Raw genomic sequence first — 23,050 nt, 5'->3', positions numbered from 1 at the left:
AACATTGACTGTGCTCTGATCCGCCCCCCGTGATTATTTTTACAGTGCTGCTATTGCTTGGACATAATTAAGAGTAATAAGTACAGAGAAACCAAGAGTTCAAATTAACATATAGGGGGTTCTGTTCAATTAGAGCCAGTAAAAAGCTGTAATAGAACTTCCTATTAGTGTTTTTAGTGTGCTCATTCTCACTTGCTTTGTGCTGTTCTCAGTGAGTGAGCCATCAAGTGTATCGCATTAACCATATTCTCAGTTAAATGAAATGAGTTACATGTGCCATGGTGCTGAATAACTTCACAAATGACAAGGTGAACAGGGGAGTCATGCAAAGCAAAATCCCTGTTGTATAGACTATAGCCTCAGCTGTCTTTAGCTGTACTTTTCCATGCTGGTGCTGTGAAGTTTTGTTGCTCCATGGGATGGTTTTTATGGAGTTCAGTTTCTTCCTGGAGGTCCTCACCACACAGCAGGCATGTGTCCAATAGTGCAGGCTTATAAGAGGCTGCAGCTTGACAATACCCTATGTTCTGCCAAAAAGTGGGGCAGAGCCATGGGGCAGCTGTGGTTTTAGGCTACCTGCACACAGAGAGGGGGATTGCAGCGGGGAAAGCTCTTGCACAAACAAAGGTTAGGAAAGTGTTTCAAAATAGATTAGCATCTTTTGGGGTTACAGAGCAGCAAGTTCAAATACATAGAAAATAAAACCATGGAACTGGAACTATGTTTAAATTAAAACGCTGTGTCCTCAAAACTTGGCTAAAATCAGCAAAGGGAGCTGGCTATAAAAACACTGTTATCAGGACGAGGAGGATAGGAGAGAAGGCCTGTAATGAAATAGGTGTGGGAGGAAGAACATCTGTTTAACAAAAACATGCTTTCATAATGCGTCTCTGTTGTTTTAACTAAGTTTGGGCTTAAAAAGTAGAATGGGTTAAACACGGTTATGAGAAGCATAGGAAGACTGAACAGAAATTCCTTTGTGAGTCTGCAAGGGCCAAGGGTAGCATAGGGTGTTCACAAATGCACTGAATGTAGAACTTCTGAGTGACAAAATGCCTCACAGTGAGCACTGATGATGTGAATCAAGCTGGAGCCAGGTGCAACAAGCTGCTCAGACTTTACTTCCCTACTCCATAGTAGCTTAATGAAATATATTCAGTATTTAGTGTGTCCATGTTTGTCTTCTGTCAGGAAGTAGAAAGTTTCACTCAGAGAGAATTTCAAACGCACTGCAAGTTGGTATGATCCTAGAAATGGTGCATTCATTTCACTGCTTGCTCTTGCCTGGTGTTTGTACTTTCATTAGGCACGTCATTGCAATACTTTTTTCTGATTTGTGGATTGTTAAATCTAGTCCATTTCTCTCAGAGCTTTGATTTTTGTATTTCATACCCTTCTGAACTGAATATTTATGCTATTGCTATACTCATGAAAAGTACTTTTGCATTTAGTTCTACTCTTCTCTGTAAAGAATTACTGATTTCAGTGAGTTATTTAAAGCTTGTCTTTTTCTTTTTCTATGAAACATAAACCTCATGAGGTACATAGGAAGAAAGATTAAATCCTTACATTGAGCAAAACACAGAAGAAGAAGAATAGTGAGGGTAGACGTAGCATACTTCTAGAATCCTTCCTTTTAAAAATATATTTAATAATTCCTATCTCTGTGCTTTGTGCTGGATCTATAACAATTGCAGAAATGATCTGCTGAGCAAAATCATGAAAGGCATCTCCTCCTTATTGCACAAGCGTGTAGCTGCATGATAATACATGAGAATAATTATATAAATAATTACATAAAGCAGTTATTCTGTAGAATACATAAGGACACACCAAGGTATGTAAGTTTGAGTGTATTCATCTTTCTTAACTTTTTTATTATAAGGTGAAGAGTTACAAGAGCTTTCTGCCTCTTGAATTATTTTGTAGCTCTTTTACTGAAAATAGCTTCTTTGTTGTTTTGCATATATGCATTTTTTTCAGTGGAAAAAAGGCAGAGATCATTCTTGCTAAGCAACCCATAGTGTTTTTACTTTTGCTCCAGAAATGATGGGTGACAGCAATGACCCAGAGGTCATAGATTATCCATTTCCCACCCTCCCCTTCCTTTTTGCAGCAGACACTGATCACTTGCACTTTGTTTCAGGGAGAAAGCTGGGGACAGGTGTGAGAGCCCTGCTCATGCAACGCTCTTAACATAGGCCAGGGAGAAGTGTACCAGGTGTGGCAGACACTGTTTGAAATGGTTTTGGTCTTGATTACCTGTCTAGTGCAGGAGAGGAAAGAAAATGGAGTACTGAAATTCTTATTTGCTTACCTCTGAAATTATCCAGAAATCTATTGTTGCAGAAATCTATAAAGTGACTTCAGCCATTTAACCATAAACTCTCATTTCTTAGTCATCTTTCACAGACCCTTTAGAGATAATCTACTATCCACAGTCTGAAAGCCATAGCCAAAGGGTATCAAGAGGTCATTGTGCTGGTGTAACTTCTGATTGTCACACTGAAGGCATCAGAACTAAGATTTTACCCATTAAATCAGAGATGAGGAGCTTTTCCTGCTTTTGTTCTCATAGTTTGTAATTGCTCCTTAGTTTGAAGTGTCAACATTGAAAATGAAAAGAAAAATACTTATTAAACCACTCAAAATATCAAAATGTCACTCTTGCGACAAATTATTAAGTCCTGTGTAAATTATTAAATGAATGTAGCCCTGAATGCTGTGTATAAGTGAAGATTAGGATGGTGTGAGGAATATGTATTTTGTTTCTCTTGAAACCTACAAAGCTCCTGATATTTGATATCTTGGATTGCACAACCTATTTTTTAATTCCCACTGCTTTTGGCAGAAGTTTCTAGCTGTACAGGCTTGCCATATCATTAAAGTGCTGTTTTAATGTTGAAGTTCTTTAATCTCATGTGCTTTGTCACTAGCAAATATATAATGAAAGTCTTTTAAAAGGTGTAGTTTAACAGAAAACTCATAATGAGAATAGTATTTTAAAACTCATGTTACATTTTTGAATATCTGAAAGCAGAGATTATTGAAATGTTGTCAAATTAGCCTTGTAAAGTCAAGAGTGTGAACATGAAGCCCAGTTGTATCACTTGGTGTGTATTTGGGTAAACGCTGAGCAGACGAAGGCTGAATTCTAATGTACGCATGTGCACAACAAGTATGGCAGGGAAGTATTTTCTCTCTACACTAACACTTTGTTCATTCATTTCTTCTGTAAAGATATTGGTCTTGGAGGGCAATTCAGGGCAGGGGGATTGCTCTGCTCTTTCCACAGCCAGGTTTCAATGCACTGAAAAGTGTGTGGTTGTAGACTGTCTCTGCAGCAGTATCTCATCATCTCCATCCTACTTAGGTGTCTGCTGGTTTTCATTAAGCGTCAGCAGAGTGGGCATTTTCCGTGTCTTAGCCAGAGATGCATAAATTCACTGTAAGTCATAGCCTTTTAAATCAGCCATCTCTTAGCTGTGAATGCTACTCCAAATATTTATGCTGTGCCTCCCTGTCTTGCACATACAGACAAATCACCGAGTGAATAACAGTTCCCTTCATCTGGGCCTGAACGCTTCCCAACAATTAAACAATAAAAATGATTCTCCCTTCCTTCCTGGACCACAAAAAAAAAAAAAAAAAAGATTGCCTGACTGGTCTGTAGGGCTTGCTGCAGCTTTTTCTTGTATATATGTAATACATTCATGTTTATATGTGTTAGAGAGAGAACATCTTACATATCTTAGGAGAAATAGGAGGAAAGCTAAACTGAAGAAATCAGTTTCTGAAGGGCTGTGATTATTCTTCTGTAAGAGGGAGATCAGTAGATCCTACTCTGCTCCTGTGAAGGGGTATCTCTCCTGAGCCTTCTCTGATGACCACCAGTCATTGCATTCCTAAAGCAATCATAGAATAGAGGAGGGTAGCAGCTGCCTGTGAGCAGCCCTTGCAGCCCAGAGGCAATGCTGAGTGCGGAGGGGATGAAGGCTCTCTGGCCCCACGGCAGGAATTGTGTGCCAGGAGCTTTGGGCTTTCACTCTCCTTGAAGCCATTTGATCTTCAGAAAACATGCTGTGCCATTCTGCTTCGGTCTCTACTCTCACCCACTCCAAACCTTCAATGAACATGAGTAGTGCTCAGGTCGCAAGGAGAGCAGCCAAAAACTGAGGCTTTTCACTGCAGATGTCCTCCTTATCAGCATTTAGATCTTGAACTGGAATCAGGGAAGATGAAAGCTACACAGCCTTCTCAGAGCAGTTGGTGGTATGAAATAGACAGTCCACTGCTTTTTTTTGTTTTTCTTTTGATGCGAGCTGCATCATTTGGCATTGTTTATGGACACAGTGGGGACTGTGGAAAAAGGTGGAAGGTCAGAAACATAAGGGTTCCCATGACCAGATCTGTGCTCAGTAAGATGGAGAGCAAACTTCTGGCAAATCACAAATAATTGCCTTAGTTATTTGGGGATCTTTTTCTTTTTCCTTTTCTTTTTCCTTTCCTTCCTTTCTTTTCTTTTCCTTCTTCTTTTCTTCTTTTTCTTCTTTTTTTCTTTTCATCTTCCCTCCCCTCCTCTTCCCCTTCCCCTTCCCTTCTTTTCATCATTTAAAATTAAGTTGTATTCAGTCACCTAATGACAAAAATGTCATTTATTCTGAAAATAGTTTTTTTTTTTAATGAAGATTGTGTTCAAACAGTTGAGCAGATTTGCTCCGACTTTCCAAAATAAACGATCTTTATCTTGAGACAGTGATGGGAAACGTAAGCTCAAATAACCCTTACAGAAGAGTTTTGTACAACGCACTCTGGAGACTTCTAATGAAGACATAATATAGTTTTAAATAAAGTGTTTATTATTCATGAGTGCTGTAATACTGAATCACAGGTCTAGAAACCTCTAATATTATTAGGTGCCTTTGTATGCTGTTCTAGAGACACTTTTTTTTTTATTATCTCTTCTAAAAAATTAGTGTGTATTTTGGAAGTCACATGTGCTTCTCACCATAATAGGTGGTTTGAAATAATTCTTTGAAAGGGTTGATAACTGCAGGACAAGGGGAAATGCTTTTAAGTTGAGGGAGGGGAGATTTAGGTTGGACATCAGGGGGAAATTCTTTACAGGGAGACTGATGAGGTGCTGGAACAGGCTGCTCAGAGAGGTTGTGGATGCCCTGTCCCCAGAGGTGTTCAAGGCCAGATTGGATGGGGCCCTGGGCAGCCTGGTCTAGTATTAAATGGGGAGGTTGGTGGCTGTGTCTGCGGCAGGGGGTTGGAGATTCATGATCCTTGAGGTCCCTTCCAACCTTGGCCATTCTGTGATTCTGTAATTCATAAATAGCTAGATTTCTACTCAACTTGGCAAATGGCTTTTTTTGTTTTGGGTACTTAACTGCTTGTATTGTAGTGTTCTCTTTCTGATCTTTTTCTTCACCATGTAAAATCAAGGAAAAATAATCTCGGACCAGACCCTGATATCTTTAGCCATGTTCAGTAACATGTGATTAACTCCCACTTATTCCAGTAGAATTTAATGCAGATTAAAATGCTCTGTTACATGAGCAACATCAACTTGTCCTTCAGTCTGTTGATACACTGCATTTTTGCCGCAAATATGCAAAGAATGCTCTTGATAGGAAGACCCCAAAACAGAACTGTTCTGTTAATGCAAAAAAAATCCCTTTAGAAATGGAAAATTTTGAAGAGATTATTCTCCAGTTTCTGTCTCCTACTTGAGGGTTTCTGATACTTCATTGCTCATTTACTTCACCCTCCATAGTCTCCAATATTTTTCCCATTTTTAGCTTAAACTTTTCCTAGTTTATTTTATGGTTATAGGATTTTAATGTTTTTTTAATGATTGTAAGACAATCCATTTGAAGTTAATTCCATTGTTAGGTACAATGAAGTCTGACTCTGAGATAAAAGTTATGTGGCTGCTGAATAGCAGCGTATGATCCGCAGCAGTGCGGATCTCTGAAGGACACGTGATCCATCTGGGATGAGACAAGCATCCACGCTCCAGCTCTGCCTCCCAGTCCATCACCTTTCCTATAGAAGGCTGTCAGTGATGCATCATGTAGGAAATGCATATTTTTTTTTCTCAGTGGAACCAGACCTAGTATTTCATGTGTGCCATTCAAAACTAACGATGACTTGGCTGGCAGTGAGTTGTGTTTTGGCTGTGCCAGTAGTTTGGAAATCAGATTCTGGGCTGGGTTGTTGGTCCCCTGAGGTTTTCAGTACTCACTGTTCCTCTGACTTAGGGAAGTACCAATGGTCCTTTTTAAATGCAGGCATAATGAAGGGCATGTCAGTGCCAGTCATGGTTTTACTAATAGATTTTATTGCAGGATATAGATATGCCAAAATTTTCCTCTGGGATGATTTTTTACACACAATCCCCCCAACCCTATGTGTTTACTCTGCACTGGGACGTTTGCACGTTGTCAGATCCGGCCTCATCTCATTCAGGTGTTTCCAAACAGAAAACGGCTCAGAGGAGTGTCACCTTAAAGCTTAGACAGCTCATGTCTCAGGAATTACTGGCAGAGAAGTGTTGACATCCAAGTCATAACAGAGCTTCCACCCTGTGATTAGAGAGGGTGTGGTGTTATGTGGCTCTGTGCTTCAGCCACGGGTACACAGAGCTGTTGCAGCTTAAGCCAATCTTAAGGAAAGAGCACTGTGCTAACTTTTGTTTTTTGATTGATTGCATTTCAGGCGTTGAAGTTGTGGTAAGGATTATGTTATGCCAAAACTAAAAAACATATAGCGACACCATTTAATGGCATTTTGCAAAGAATGAGATGAAAGAAAAATCTTGAAGAGCTTGTGATTGCATTGCACGCTCTTTATAGATCAGAGATAGAAAGGGAATGGAAAGTTGTGTCATTTTTTCAGTGCAAGGTGACAGGAGATAAAGGTGTCCAGTCTATCTGGCAGATGTGACTAAGTGGAAGTACAGAGCAGCTCTGGTCATTCTTGATGAGCAGAACTGCTTGAAGTTTTGGGACATTGCTGAGCTCTCCAAGAAGAGGAGAAATATTTGAAAGCCATTTCACATACGTTCTTCACCTTCTGCACTTGTACCTTCCTGTATATGAATAGTTCTGCAAGTAATACTCTTCCTTCCTTCTCAGTTCCTGCAGAACCTTTGTTGTGCAAGTTTGCCGATGGAGGACAGAAAAAGAGGCAGAATCAGAATAAATACATACAGAATGGAAGAGCATGGCACAGAGAAGGCGAGGTGAGACTTGTAAGTCCTCCCTTCAAGCTCTAGTGTGGGTGTACAATAATGAATACTTATGGAAATGATAGGCATTGAGACTTCTTGGCTCGGCTCTTTGGCATATTAAAAATATGCAAGCAGCCCTCACCTGACAATTTGCAACTCTATAAACTGCTTAACTGTATCTTCCTTAAGAGGAAAAAAAACAAAATGTAAAACATCAAATTGTATCTCATTAAAGTGAACACTAAAATCTCCTTTGCTTTGGTCAGGAGTATATCTGAAATATCTCTGATATTATAAAGCTATGTGAAACGTAACTGTATTTACATCTAGTAAGAAATCCCTTTTGTTCATGCAGAACTGAAGCGCACAGCCATTTTTGAAGGTTAAAACAGTGCAGTGCGGCATTAAATTTTTCCGTTTGTTGCAGCTTTTTTTAATCTTTAATATTCAAGATAATACTTTCATAGGTTTACTGTGATTACCAAGCCAGGATACCTCATACGTATGAAACAACAAAATTCAAATGTGTCTTCTGAAAAGTGGGCTCCTTGTTCGTTTTTATAGTTAATATATTGTATGCCTAATGTAGCCCTAGTGTAATCATCCTCGTGCTCTGCCTCTCAAACATGGCACATGTTATCTAAGCCAGGTATTGTATAGATTGCATTTTGTTCTTCTTGATGGAAACTTTTTAACCAATATTACAGACTCTCTTTACTTATAATTACTTCTGTCAATTAACCTTTCCCTAATTGTAGGATAATCAACTGTATCAATACAAGTTTTCAGCTAAAATTAATACTAATTAATGAGTATGAGAAATAATTTACAAGCAAAATGAATTATGTCAATTCTCTTTCCACTTATTTTTTTTAAAGGCTGGAATGACACTCACTTATGATCCAACAACAGCTGCTTTACAAAATGGGTATGTTAAGTGCTGGCACACTAAGAAAAAAATATTTGCATTGTGAAATATGCATAGAACTGGCATTTAATAAATATTTCTATATTTTCTAGATTTTATCCTTCACCCTACAGTATTACAGCAAACAGAATGATCACTCAAACGTCTATTACGCCATATATTGCTTCTCCAGTTTCCACATACCAGGTTTGTATTTAGAACTTAGGAGCTTCAGTGATTCATTGGAGCTTGTGTTTATTTATCAGTTGCTACATCTGGTTCTCTGCATTCTCCAGTCATGCTACCTTTTAATGAAGGGCCATCTTCACACTGTACAGCATGAAAATGAAGGCCTTAAAAACTGAAGGTGTGTTTGTTGCAGGAAGCATAGCAAACTAATGGGATGCCAGTTGTCTTGCCAAAAACACTCTCTAAATTGTGGTGATGGCTAAGAGTTTGTAGCCACTTCTGCATTTCATGTATGATTTTTCATTTTTTCTTCATCCAATTCTTTTATTATCAATAATTCACCTCTAAAGTAATTATTCTTTATTTAAATCCTTTTTGGTTTACTGAAGTTTTATTTCAGAGATATCTCTCCATGGTTTTGAACATTTCTGCGGGTGGTTTCAGAGCAAAAAAGCCCAGCAGTCATGTGTTACGTAGGTTGGTTAAAAAGGCTGCAGAAACTTGCTTAACATTAGAGAAGAAAACTTGGAAAGGAGTTTGGAGTTCAGATTGTATGAGCATTATCACAGTGTTACCTAAATGATTACCTATTTGGCATTTTACTATTTAACACACAAGTTTTCTACCTGTGGACCATCTGGTTACTGTGCAGAAGTAACCATGTCCCCTCCCATTCCATCTGAGAAGAGTGAGGAAGAATTGTCCAGTATTAAGTCTGGAGATCTAATGCCTTCTTGCTCCAACAGAGTGTTATGTAGGAGGTGCTCTCTGGGATAAAAGGCAGCTGGATTCATTTGGAATTAATTTCTGAGATGATTTATGCAACACAATGTTTGCTTCTGGCAGGCAGTGTCACTGATGTATTTTTCAGTATATGGAGTCATTCTGCTTTGTACAGCAATATCTCAAAAACTGCAGCAAGCTCATACCCAGAAAAGCATTATCAGAATTTTTTATTAAAATATAAATTATGAATCAACAGGAGACTCTTGAACGTTCTGAGTCCAAGTGAGAGTTGAAAGTTGGCATGGAAACATGCTTCTTGGGAGCTCGGGATCACTGCTGGGCTTATTGGGAGAGGTGGGCGACAGTAACACGTGTTTCTAAAAATGTCATAACCAGTTTTTGTTGTATGTCACATGGAGCTTAAATAGGTGTGGATGGAGTTATTGACGTCATGATACTTAAAGTGCTACAGTAATACGAATTGAAAATGAAAGGGAAGCGTTCTATGGTAGGGAGGGAGGAGATTCTTGTCCAGAAATATTTCACAATTTGAGCATTAGTCACATCATCATTAGTGATCCATCCCACTGAAACTCATTGCAGCTTTCTGTCATCTACACAACAGAATGTATCATAAAAGCATGATTTATTTATTTTTTTCTTTGGGGCATGCTATAACCTGTTCCTAGATTTATTCTTATTAAAGGTAAACAAATTTAGTAAAGTTTTGGCTAGTGTTTGTTTCTGCAACTCCTGTATACCCAAATGACATCACTAAGCCAGTTACTATGATAGCATGAGTAGATTAGCCAAAGCTTTCGTCAGGCTGTACCAGAATTTTTGCCATTAAGCTTTTGCCTGGGGAAAGGGAGGGTTCAACTGTTTTACTTTTTACCATTCAATTTCTGAACACCTTGTTACATTTTTACTGATTAAAAAATAATCTTAAAAAAAAATTGCTCTGAACTGAAAATGAATGCAGAGAGGACAGAAGAAATGCTTCCCGCCTTGTGTTTTTTTGCTCAAGGCAGTCTGTCTGCCTGTCCTATTCACAGGACACTGGGAAAGAAGGTGAAAAGTTTAAGGGGTTTTAAGTTTCCAGCAGCAATGGTGAGTCAGGTCTGCATGCCCCATGCAGGTCAGATCCTGCCTTATCCTACACATATGGCACTACTGGAGATGAAAAAGAGACATTGTCATCTTGCCTTTCATATTTCTTGCAGCACGCTTTTTCAAAGAGCTGTTATAACCAGCTCTTTTTAAATAAGAAAACCGTATAACCAATTAGTGTACTCTTCACTCCTTTTGATTTACCTTGTCATGTGAAGTTAGGCAACCTGCCTCAGTTTAAGCATCTGGATAATCAGGTTTTTTGGAGAGAAAATACGCTAGCTGCAACAAGAGGAGAATAGTACAGTGTTAATTTGAAGTGGATAATAAAATACCAATTTTGTTCCAGGTTCAGAGTCCTTCTTGGATGCAGCCTCAACCGTATATAATGCAGCACCCAGTAAGTTTTTATACTTCTCCATTGTGGTGTAAACAATTTGCATATTTTAAACAGCAGGGAATAGGCCACTTCCAACCCCATTACTTCCAGATAATTGACAATTACATCATAATGATTAAATCATGGATGAAAATGGGAAAGAGAAAGGATTGTGATAACCTGAACTGGTTCTCATTTCATTAGGAAAAAAAGAAAGCTGCCTTCAGGGCATCGACATGATGAGTAAAACTAGATTTACCATGTTGGGATCCTGAGGAACCTTTCTTTCCTTTCTGAAAATCACGAGCACTTTGCAGTTACCAATGGTTTACATACTGTGTACCAATAGGAAGCTCCAGGGTTTTAGAATAGATCTAGAGTTCAGTCTGGATTATCTGTGTCAGACAGATGGACGTGGTGATATGAAATGGCAGCAGGGGCACTCGAGACAACCTGGATAACCTGTTCTGGCTTCACTGTGCATGGGTAACACTGCTCTCCCTATACGTCTGGCTGTGGCATCTATACCAGACTGACAAGTTCTAATCTGTTCTCTCGCATGTTTTGCTTCTTATCTACGTCATTTGCCAATTGAGTGCTATTATATCTAAGAGTTATAAGGTTTCTTGATAGGATAGTTACAAATAATAACAGGCCCTCCTATAGTGAAAAACAAGTCTGTTTCCAGATATAGAAAAGATATTGTCCTGATGTCAGTTAACTTCTCCATGCAGAGTACAGAACGTAAATCTGTGTGGCCAAACATTTCCTTGTGCGTGCAGAGAAGGCGATATTGAGCCTGGCCTCCTTCTCACGCAGTTCACTGTTGTTGTATTTGTAATCTTTGAATGTTAAACACACACACAAACTGGTTTTAACTTTTCTGTCAACTCGGAATTTCCTAAAAGCCATCTTGCAAATTAATGCTGTAGGAGACGCGAGTTAATATGTTATAGCACCGTGAGATCTATCTGTTTTGAAGATATGCAGTATGAGATTTCGTAGCTGAAAAATAACAATCTAGTTTTTTGACGTAAGTTTAGTTTTGGTCTGTGCAGAAATTGGTGCTGTCTTACTCATTTGCTTTGCAGAGAAGCCTGCAGTCTGCAGACAGGAAATTCTTTCAGTGTTTGATGTGCCTGTGACTCATTTCATCTACGCTGGTCACATGGTTGTTTTTCCAACTACACTCCGTAGGGTTGGTTGGTTTGTTTTTTTCTTTCATTTTAAGGAATAGCTATAGATTAAAAATCCTAGCTTTCAGTACACTGTGGTTATTGCTGTTGATTTTGACCCTCCATCTATTTTAATCAACACTTCTGCAAGCATAACTCATACAGAGTGCTTGGAAATATATTTTTGCAGAACATGATTAGTAAAATAAAATCAATTGATAACCTTCAATTTCAGATAACTCTGAAAACCTGACAAGCGTGCCTTGGCCTATTTAGCAATGTTGAGTTTTTAAAAATGCTCACATCTTTGTAACTTTGTAAAGTTAGCAAAGTGGCCCCAGAGCCATAGAGCCATCCTGGCAGCTAGTGTTTTTATAGATAACCAAGTCTGTTTGCAGTTCTGCTGACCCCCTCATCTAAAATTTGTCTTGTGTGTGAACATGACATGTGCAGGTAACATTCTCCTACCACAGGTGTTCCTCCAAAGCCTCTATTCCTAAAAATGGGACAAATGCCTCTTAAGGCCTGAAATTCCAAAGCTCAAACTAAGCGAATCTGTACCTAGTAATGTGCCAAGTTTTACTGTGAAGTTAACATGTAGTTGAACTCGTGTTTGCAGCAGGTGTCTCAAGTGCATTTTGTATCTGTTTATGCTCAGTAGGAAGTCAGTGCAGTACTTACCCTGTGACCAAGCTGTGCAAAACGCATCCCTGTTAGAGTGCCCATGAGCTGTTTGCTGAGTCAGTCAGTGCCTTGCATTGAGGAGAATTCATGCAGTACATCCCCTTGAAAGGACAGCACCTACTTAGACTCTCGAAAAACATAATTAAAACCTGATTGTTGCCTTCATCATTTCTTTCTTTGTTTTCATAGGGTGCTGTACTGACTCCCTCCATGGACCACACCATGTCACTACAGCCTGCATCAATGATAAGCCCTTTGACGCAGCAGATGAGTCATCTTTCATTAGGCAGTACTGGAACAGTATGTAGCAATTAAATACAAAATAGAACTTTTGCAAGTGAAAAATATTGTGTGTAGATAACAGTATGAGTGTACATTTACATGTAAAAAAATCTTCATTCGATAAAATATTAAGAACTGTCTCCATATATTAATTAGATTCAGCATTATTTATTCAGTCTATTAGCTAGTCAGATATAGTGAGCAAGCAAAATAGATAAAACAAATGAAAGGAACCCGGGAGATGACTCCAGAGTGAAAAAGAAACAACAGTTGTTTTTGTTCTTCAGAAGACCTGAGAGCTGAAAGTTATACATTGTGTGAAGCAAAAACTAGGCAGGAAGAGGAGATGAAGGCCAGACTCTAAACCAACAGACTCTTCTCTTCTGAGTAGAGAGTTAATATATATATGTGTAAGGATTAACACAGAAAAATTCTTTACTGAGTTTTTGAAGGTTAAATCAGGCATTAAAAAAAAAAAAAAAACAAAAAAACACCACCTCAGTTTTCTGAAAAGGCTCTTAGTTTCAGACACAAAAGTCTCTCACGTGTGGGAAACATTTGATATCTATTACATGGTGTCATGACAGGTGTTTTGAATACTCTTAGATTTTCATTGGACTTCAGCTCAGCTTAACATGCTTCTCTCCTTGTAGTACATGCCAGCCACAACAGCTATGCAAGGAGCCTACATACCCCAATACACACATGTCCAGACAGCAGCGGTTCCTGTTGAGGTCAGTATGTGATGCAGAAGACCAGAGATAAGAGATACAAATATACTATTTTAAATTTATTTTATTCTTATTATTTGTTGCAAGGAGTATTGCCAGCTGAAGTGCTGTAACTGTGCATGTATTCTGACATGTTTGAAAGGTCTTAGACTTAAAGACCTAATTGCAAACACTGCAAGGAAATACAGATTGCAGGTAACGCTGTCTGCTTTTGTCTCACATCTTTTCTCCCTCTTCATTTTCAGGAAGCCAGTGGTCAACAGCAGGTTACAGTAGAGACGTCCAGTGACCATTCTCCGTACACGTATCAACAAAATAAGTAACTGTGAGGTAGGGGCTCCTCCTGTCACATGAAAGATGTGAATTTAAATATATTTTTTTTTCATAACATGCAGTACTCTGCATTGAAAGTTCTTGCACATATCATATAAATAACATTGTTAATATCTGGGGGACAGACACTGAAATTAACATGAATTTGGCCAGAGTCAGAAGGGAAAGGAAAAAGTGAGTTAATGAATTACAAATAACAGCACTTGGATACTTTCTCTATAGCATATGTGGATTATATTCTATTTTATTAATCTTGTGTAAATCATGTGGTATATAAGAAAAACAATGAGTTAGTATAAAAAACCTTTGTATTGGATTGGGAAGCAGCTTCACATCAGACTTAGAGAGTATGCAAGTGGGTTCTGGTCTTTCAGAAATCTTTGCTGACACTCTTGCAAATTTCTGTGCCCATCCTTTATTCTAGGAAGTAGCAGTTTGGTCCAGAATTTTGTCAACTGATTTTTAATCGAAGTCCTGGATTGGCTTTAATTCCAGAGTTATTTATTTACTTTCCTGCTGCAGGTTTCCTATGTCTCTGCTTGCATTCCTTACTGACCCTTCATTAGTTTTATTCTAACTCCTTCTGTATACCATTTATCTTTCAGTAGATCACTATCCTGAAAATGCTGTTTGCACTAACCATCCCCTCCTTCATCCTCCATGCCTTAAATTACTGGAAGTTAGTTTTTCCCTAACACATCTTTTTCTGGGTGCGTTGTAAACCAAGCAACTGGACTACATAATTTTTAAATCAAATTTTGTAAGACCTAATGCAAAATAATTTCATTCAACTTCAAGTATGTATGAGAGGTGGTCTTAGAAATGTTTTTTTTCACAGCCCTTGTGGCATTCCTAAAGTACTCAAAAACCTCACGCAGTTACACGCAAGGGTTCCCACTGTTGTGATGCTGTCTTTAAAATGCACAAATCTAACAGTACACACTTTTTGACATCACTTTTGATTCTGCAGGTGAACTGTGTTATTTGACAACACTGCTCTCATCCCTATTATTGGCATAACAGCTTCTTACATGTTCAAGTATGTGAAGATAGAAACAAACCGATTGGGAAACTTTGCACATTCGACAGCTGGCACGGTCCGCATAGCACAACATATGACCTGTGTTTATTATTTTAGTCTGGCCAAACGCCGGCATCTAGAACAAGCCCACATCCTTGGTTTTCTTCCAAGGCAGGGAGAAGCAAAGCCACAGACTCTTTTCATTCCCCATCTCCTAGTGTTAAAACCATGGCTCCTGCGTGCTTCCCATGCCAGGGCTATTGGTTGGTGTTAACCACTTTTCAAGGAATTACTTGTTTTGCCGTTAAGTCTTCCCTGTGGGCACGTAAAGCTTCCTTGTGAACAGAGATCTGTAGTAGGTGGGACAACAGAATCCTACATGGCATCCCCACACCTCCAGCAGTGTGCCAGCCTCTTTCTCATAGATAGGGGCCATAGGAGGAGCAGCATGTAGACTCCTGAAGAGGGATCAGGTGTGCTGCAACCTGAGAAATGTTGTCTAACATTGACTCTGTAGCACACTGAGCTCTATGAGCAGCTGGTGGTGCTTGATGGAAGTGATAAAATCCTCCATGATTTTATTCCTAGAGAAGCTCTGCTGCCTGCACTCATCTGCGCAGGGAAATCTGCAGCAGTGGGTGTGGGCACAAGGGGAAGGGTAATATTGCTCAGCTGATTTCAGCTCCGGAGTATGGCATTCGGTATTTCTGTCCTCAGAGCATGCCGGTACTTGTCATTTATCAGACAGGTGAAGGGGAGGGAACTGACGGTTATTTCTTGCCCTAAATACAGGGAACACTGTGGCCTTGTAATTGTTGTAGTTTTGTCACTGTTGACAAATGGAAGCTTTTTTCTAAATATGTGCACAGCACTTTTGGAGATGTGCTATTAAAAGTTGGGATATATTTTGCCCTGAATAAGTGGCAAATGACAACCAGCACACTAACATGAGTCAGTGCAGTCCGTCGGGAACACCCAGCACCTTTCCCTTGATGAATACACTTAATAGCTGTATTGTTTCTTGTCAACAAGTTGCTGCTATGCGAAAATAGTCAAAGGGACTTGAAAATAGCGCAATATAATTTAATATGCACCAATGAATGTACAAACTTTAAATTAACACACTGCCTTTCCTTGAAAAATTCCAAAATTGTCTTAACTTTTCATTAGCTGAATGTGTTTCAAAGCCCATCTGATAACTTAATCTGATAGCAAATGGAAGAGCCTCCCTTCATGTTTAATGAGCCTCGAATTGCTGTTAAAAGTTAACCAGCGTGGAAGCACGGGAGCTGCCTGTGCTTTGGCTGTGGGGAGCTGTGCACACCCTCCCTCTTCTTGTCTCATCCAGAGATGGAAGCCTTTGGATGCAGCAGCAGTAGGCCCACTCACTCATCTGCTTTGGGTCGATTAAAAGCAACCAACAAGAAGAAAGTAGGCAGGGAGATAGCTTGGAACGCAGCCTCCCAGCTCCTCGGTGGGCATTCTGCATGCTTATCTTTATTAGAGGTAAAGGGGGAAAGCACAGTGGGGAGGCCACATGCTGGCAGAGAGCCGTATCCCAGTAAGTGCCGAGCACCTGGAGTGCCACCTGGCTTTGCTTTTCAGATCTGTGCTCTGATTCACTCAGTCTGCTCCCAGCTGTCTAGAGGAGGAGGTGGTGCAGCTCACACACAGCCATGTTAGCAAAATGAATGCAGTTCGTAACCCTGCTGTAGCTCTGACTTTTCTGTGTTGCAGATGCCCGGTGTTGACCCGGCCTGGAGAAGGGTGCAAAGGCTGAAACAATCATGGATTTTACTGATCAATTGTGCTTTAGGAATTATTGACAGTTTTGCACAGGTTCTTGAAAATGTTATTTATAATGAAATCAACTAAAACTATTTTTGCTATAAGTTCTATAAGGTGCATAAGAAAAACCTTAAATTCATCTAGTAGCTGTTCCCATGAACAGGTTTATTTTAGTAAAAAAAAAAATTTTTATCAAGTGTTACGACGCAAAAAAAAAAATTCAAATTTCTGGGTATGCACAGATGACCACGAAGACTATTCATGTGCATGACAGAATTTGTGTTTTGGTTTATTTTTATTTCCTTTCTTTCCTTTTATTTTTTTTCCTGTTTTGTTTTTTTTTTTAATTTTTTTTTTTTTTTTTTTAATTGTATGAAATGGGTTTTCTGAAGTTTAAAATAGTAAAACATCTAGGATGATGTTCTGTGCTTGCAGTGTGTGAGTGTTGCTTTAGTGCAGTGTTGCAGTTATAGCGTCTGGTCTTTTAGCCTTCTGTTTTTCTTTTAATGTAGTGTGAAGTGTCTTATCCTTTTCTATGAATTCCAATTTGCCTTAAATCTTTCGATGCTGTAGCTATTTCAGTAAGTAGTCCAAACTAATGGTGTAGAATGCTTTGACCAAATGAGCTGGTCTATTATGCCTTGTAAAACAGCAGCATAGGGCTTTTAAAGGTAGTCAATAAAAATTGCTGAAAATTTGGCTTTTTTAATGTGTAGTAAGTGTTTTTAATGATTTTTCACATAATATGTAAGGTAGTGAAATGCAAGAGGGGAAAACTGTTTTGTGTGAAACACATTTTCTGATGGGGAAATTTTAATAGGATAAATCGTTTGTAAGGCCGTACGCCGATAGCTCCCTCTGGTAGTTCGGATGACTTAGGAACTCTGCTGTATGATGCAATGTAAAATCTTTTTTTGCCTTTTTTTTGGAAACTAACTCGATGTTCTAGTTTTAGTGTAGGTAGAATAGGGAGTTTGGGGTGGGGATCTCACCGAATGTTTTTGTCCTTTCTTTATACTAATGATAGTGCTTTAGGATGAGGATCGTACTGAGACTTAGCAAACACAAAAGTTGCTATTGCAGCAAAATGGCAAAAGCTAAAGGACTCGTTTTCAAACACAAGCTGAGATGCGAGGAGAAGCATAATTGATTGGGTACTAGCTCTCTATTGTAGGTAAATAAAAATAAAAAGACTTGGCACTTTTAAAAGGTAACTTTACCAAAGAACAAAGAGCCAGTAACCAATAATTCTGATTTGTCTCAGCATTACGTCTTCTGTACTCTTTATTTTTGCCGGACCAGTTTGCGGTTAGGAGAATGTGCCTTTTTTGTACATTTGCATTTAGGTTTTATAATTTTAATTGATGTATGGACACAAAAGCATGAAGGAAGACTTGGATCCAAGCAGTGCCACACTTTACATCATCACTACAAGTGTTAAGTGTAAAGAAAACCGATTTTGAAACTATGAAATTCCTGATTCATAAATACAGTTATTTGTACTTCACATATTAGATAATTCACTGCTACTAAAGCTCTTTATTACGATCGCATATGTTTTAAATCAAACGATAAATTAAGTTGTCTTCCAAAACTGTGTACTTCTCTGGTCAGCTGTATATGATCAGTTATCTACCTCAAAGTTTATTTCCTTTTGTATTGGGACAGGTTGCTGGCCCTCCCTGTTTCCACAGACCAAATCATCCCGGCTCAGGAGCTGGGGCTAACAGTTGTTTCTTTCGAGTATTTTTTAGTTTTTAAATTTTGTGTGAGTATTGGAGTATAGATGTCGGTGACATTTCATAGTTTCAAAAGTAAATTGCTGCTCTGAGAAGTGTAGATTCTAGTGAAATACATAGTCGTAAGAGATGTGTTTTTGTTTTTTCTTTTTTTGAAAAGTTGTGGTATTATTGGTTCTATGCTCCCTGGAATATTACTGCTTTGTCAAAGTCCAGACTTTCTGCAGCACCTTCCCTGGGTCGGGTGGATTTCCATGCCTGGATCTCTCACTACTTGATACTTTTGCGTTACTTCGAACCGCAGTATGATGGCTGTGTTAGAGGGCGGGAAGAGCTGCTGCCGAAACGTCTGAACTAAGTGCCATACTCATTGTCTGGGTAAGATTTGGGAAATTTAACCTCTGTACATAAAGAAATGATCAGTTACTTAAACATCACATAGTAGACAGCCATTAAATTATAAAAAATTAATTTATGAAGAAAGACCTTTTGTACAGATTGAAAAAAAAAGATTTTCATAGAGATATCTATATGATCAAGAGAGTTAATTTTTTATTTTTGTTTTACTAGTGCCACAAACTTGCCAGTGGTAACTTATTTGTCCGGTTCAAGATAACTCTGTAGTTTTGTTTCCTAGGACTTGTTGTTAAACGCCAAAATACATTTTTGAACTGTAAATTTGATTAGATTGTTAGCTTTTTTCTGTTTTATTTCTTTGAAAACTTTTGAATAAAAAAGATCCAAAAAAAGAAAAAAAAAAAAAAAAAGAAAAAAAAAGAAAATGCATCGTCTGTTTCCTTCAGCTGTTCCTTTACTGGGGAAAAAGCCCAACCAAGTTGTGGTGGAACCTTTGCCTTTAGGCCAAAGTGCTCAGCGATGCTCCATGCTTGGTGTGCAGGCTTTGCCCTCTGTCTTTTGCTACGATCACGTTTTAACTGTTTTGAAGCACATTACAAGTTCCTTACTCTTTCAGACAGAACAGGAAGTACTCGTGACAAATACGTGGCCAAATGTAGCTGTTTGAATGCAAGAGCTCCTGTTCCTATGAGAGGTGTGCATTCACACTCTAGTGTGGATGCAGGCAGCGATTGGGGCAAAGGTCTCTGGTAGCTCCTCGCACTGAGCTGCAGCCAGAAGGACCCCAGTTCCAGCTGCACTGGAGCTGGCTGCAATACTCCGTTCTGGAGCACACTGCTTCAGTAGGATGCAAAGTCAGCCTGAGTGATCCTCTTCCAGCTGCATTCTGTAAGCATCTCTTTCCCTAAAGGTAATCTCTGATTTTTATCATCCTTTTGGCAAGATCATGCTGCTGATGCCGTGTATCAGAGGGCTGCCCTGCTTAAAGTAAGATCTGGAAACAAAATCAAGTTAAATATCAACCAGCTCAATGAAGGCTCTGCCACTCTCCAGGCCCACAATGCCGTGTGGTGCTGGCTCAGCAGGCTCTGACACATGGGGACTCCGGGGGGCAGAGTGGGGACTTGGGGACTCATTGCCAGGCAGCAGGGGGTGTGCTGCCCCAAAGAGCACTTCTTACATTCTCCACCTCTTTTTGACATGGTTCAAGTGCCTCACCAGCCCTGCACTGGGGCAGGCAGCCTGTGAGATGGGTAGGTTAGGGCTGCCCTACAGGCACAGCCCAGGCTTCCACTGCACGACACTGAGATATTGAGACTGTTTTCGGTAGAACAAACAAAAGGGACTCACCTACAGGTTAGAAAACAAAATTTACAGTAGCTTTGGCAATAAAAATGTCCACGACAACAATGGCTCTTATCAGTGAAGAAAGAAAAGCCTCATACTCTGTGCTACTAACAGGACAAGACTCATGTAGCTGAAAAAATACCAGGTTGCTATTTTGTGGTAATTTAAATGCTGGCCCAGCGTGTTGCTTATGTAAAATATAATGGATGAATGCAGCAAACTTCTAAGGGGTTTTGTTGCATTGTTCCTTTCACCATCGTATCAAGTTAATCTCACAAGCAGCCCTTCTGAGTTAAGTACAAATGCTCCCTTACAAAAGCTTTATGGAAGAGTCAGAATAATGTGGGTTGGAAAGGCTTTCTCTATCTATTTGCTTTTCTAATTAGTGCTATGATAAACCTACCTCTCTGTAAGTCCAGCTGTATTTGATGAGAATGAAAGCTTGCATATAAGTACCCTTTGCCTGTTGGAATAAGCCTGTGCATATCATTTCTATCAGACAATCTGCAATAGTGCAATATCCTTATGTAATATGCTTTATTATATGTCATAAAATTAATCTATTACCTGCTGCCTTGTTCAAACATCAACTCCACCCCGATGCTCACAGTTTGGTTTTGAACCCTGCTTGCAAACACGCTGTTAACACAGTCCTGTTAACAAATACCAATAAACACTGTATTCATGTACAGTGGTTTTATCCTAACACAAATACTTTGTGCAAGATTATGGACTGACCCTATTGCTTGTTGGCTGTTAGTGATTAGAAGCTAGTCTTTGTGTAGGGGTTCAATAAAACATTTTAATTTCCTCTGTTCTCTAAATTAACTGAGCTGAGTTATTGCAAGCAGTGCACTAGCTGCAAGTTAACAAAGTGCTGTTGATCAGCTGAGCTCTGTTAGTGACTGTTTGCGTATATTGGCCTAGAATAATTGTGACATAAGTCACAGTAGTTTAAAGCACTTTCCCAGTACTCTCTGTCTGGTTTTCACAAAAGTAATAGCAACAGTGAATAGATCATAGGTACTGCTTTCCCTTCTGAGGTTAATTTATGTCACGGTGCCTCCACCACCCTAGACAACCTGGATGATCAACCGAAACAGTGCCAACTCACTCTCCTTAGAAACAGCTGACATCATGAGAAATCCTCTTTGTGAGCCGGAGCCTTTCTATGCGTTCATTACTCCTACTCCTCCCATGCACACAGCACTGCACCTGCTCCTTTTGCTTTGATCAACCATTCCAAAATTATTTGCAAACTTTCACATGCTTTGGAATAAGATGCTCATTCGTACCCTGTCCAGCAATGCCTTATTGTGCAAGCCCATGTGTTATGTGATGGCATTTAAGACATGTGTGCTGTTACCTTCCAAACACTTGCAATACTGACGTAGTCTTTCAACTGTGAAAGATCATCTGTACCATATCCTAGCCAACAAATTCTGGCGTTGATTAACCCAAACAAATCTGAGGCTTTTGGCTTTCGCTCTTGGGCCATTAATTCTATCCAGAATAGGGGTTAGAATATACAAAGCCTATTCTGTTTGGCAGCATCTCCTCCGTCTCCTAGGGAAAGCCAAACTGATGTCAGAACAGTGAAGATTTACAATGCAGTGACCAGAGGGAGTAAGTAAAAGTCTGCATGCGGAGTGAGTAAGTTTCCTTTTCAGGACAGCTCTAACTGCATCTACTGTCTGAGAAAGCCTTGCAGCTCTTTTCTGCAATCAACAAGAAACCATATCACAGGAAAATACCACTGGACTTTTTCATCTGCCACAGAAGAAAGGATGATTTGTCAGCAGGCAAGCTTGGGCTGCTTGCATTGTCCATCTTGCCTTTTCAACGGTAGCCCTTCACTCCATGGTTACGTCAGTATTCTTCTGAATTGGGCTCAATTTCATCAGTCTCCTTTCAGCTGAATTATATGATATTTTCCAGCAGCTTCACTGGGATAGGAAGAGGTATGTTATAAACTCAGTGACTGTAGGGATGTGGCACCTTAGACTTCCTGCAGGTGCTCAGACCAACCTGCACAGGCAACTGTACGGGTAGCTTCACTGCTTCAGAGACTGTTTTGGTAGTGTTCCAAAAAGTAACAAGGGAAACACATTTCTGCATATACGTTCCACTGATTGTAAAGAAGCAATTTGCAATAGGAATTTTTCCCAGTGATTTTCCCAGCTAACTACATGAAATTTAACACCTGATATACCATTGATGCATTCAAGCAATATCTGTAAAGTGCATAAGGGTAACAGAAAAAAGCTTAAAGAAGGCCAAAAGAAGGCATCTGGGCTGTGTCAGAGATGGGTTGTGGGGTGCAGGGACAGCCAGTTCTTGGGACATGGTGGGTTGGTGGCTGGGATGACACATTCTGGGTCTCCTTGATGTCAAGAAAACCTTGCTCAAGTGCTGAGTGAGTATTCAACAAGCTTCAGTAGTCACTGCTTTTTGCCTGGACAGAACAGTTCAATTTTAAGCTGCTATAAGAGAGACAAGTGCAACAATAAAAATAAAAAAAGAATGCTGAAGAAGTAACCAGCTGCATGTATGTTAGGTTCCTGACCTCCTCCAGCCACGCATTGCTCGCTTGCCATAGCTTAGCAAGTTGCAGCTGTCAGCAGAACAGCTCTAGTGTGAGCAGGAGGAAGGTTCGGCAGCACGCTGCGGGTCAGGCAGCGCTGAGCTCTTGAACCATGGGAGTGATGGAGAAAAAGGCGGGGAAGAATTAAGCAGTTCCAGGAATTCCTCTCCCGAAACTGCATTGCAGCCGAAGGCAGCAAGCCCTGGGAGAGCAAGTGGGGGCACAAGGCAGCACTGCGGGCGTTGCAGTGAGGTATGTTCAGCACACCTGCTTCCTCTGAGGCCGTGCGATCGGCTGCGAGGAACGGGCTCAGCACCGCATCCGGCCCTGCGGACTGACAGTGAGAGCGATGCAGGGCCCGGAGGGTTCTGTCTGCCGGTGACCCCAGCGGCCCGCAGCTTCCTCCTGCGGTTGCTGCAGGGATCGTGCTGGGGAGTGACCCCACAACCCCTCCCCCC

The 23,050-nt window shown here is 39.9% G+C and overlaps 1 protein-coding gene across 4 annotated transcripts in view; it reads left to right on the top strand.

The window, feature by feature from the left end:
• Positions 1 to 16,756, top strand: part of RBMS1 (RNA binding motif single stranded interacting protein 1) — a 137,657-nt gene extending 120,901 nt beyond the window's left edge. For 2 of the 4 annotated variants that reach the window (XM_048953498.1, XM_048953501.1), the window contains exons 7-14: positions 7,146 to 7,261; positions 8,119 to 8,168; positions 8,261 to 8,354; positions 10,522 to 10,572; positions 12,600 to 12,710; positions 13,346 to 13,426; positions 13,669 to 13,753; positions 16,515 to 16,756. In XM_048953498.1, the coding sequence (XP_048809455.1) occupies positions 7,146 to 7,261; positions 8,119 to 8,168; positions 8,261 to 8,354; positions 10,522 to 10,572; positions 12,600 to 12,710; positions 13,346 to 13,426; positions 13,669 to 13,746 (581 nt within the window). In that variant the 3' untranslated portion in view covers positions 13,747 to 13,753; positions 16,515 to 16,756. Of the gene's footprint in view, positions 1 to 7,145; positions 7,262 to 8,118; positions 8,169 to 8,260; positions 8,355 to 10,521; positions 10,573 to 12,599; positions 12,711 to 13,345; positions 13,427 to 13,668; positions 13,754 to 16,492 lie in introns of all 4 variants that reach the window. The other 2 variants (XM_048953500.1, XM_048953499.1) reach the window with 2 other exon arrangements.
• Positions 16,757 to 23,050: the final 6,294 nt, after the last annotated feature.

This window comes from Lagopus muta, chromosome 8 (assembly GCF_023343835.1).
Source record: "Lagopus muta isolate bLagMut1 chromosome 8, bLagMut1 primary, whole genome shotgun sequence".
In the NCBI taxonomy this organism is placed as follows: domain Eukaryota; kingdom Metazoa; phylum Chordata; class Aves; order Galliformes; family Phasianidae; genus Lagopus; species Lagopus muta.
The sequence above is the reverse complement of the archived record's forward strand: the minus strand, read 5'-3'. Positions and strand labels throughout refer to the sequence as shown.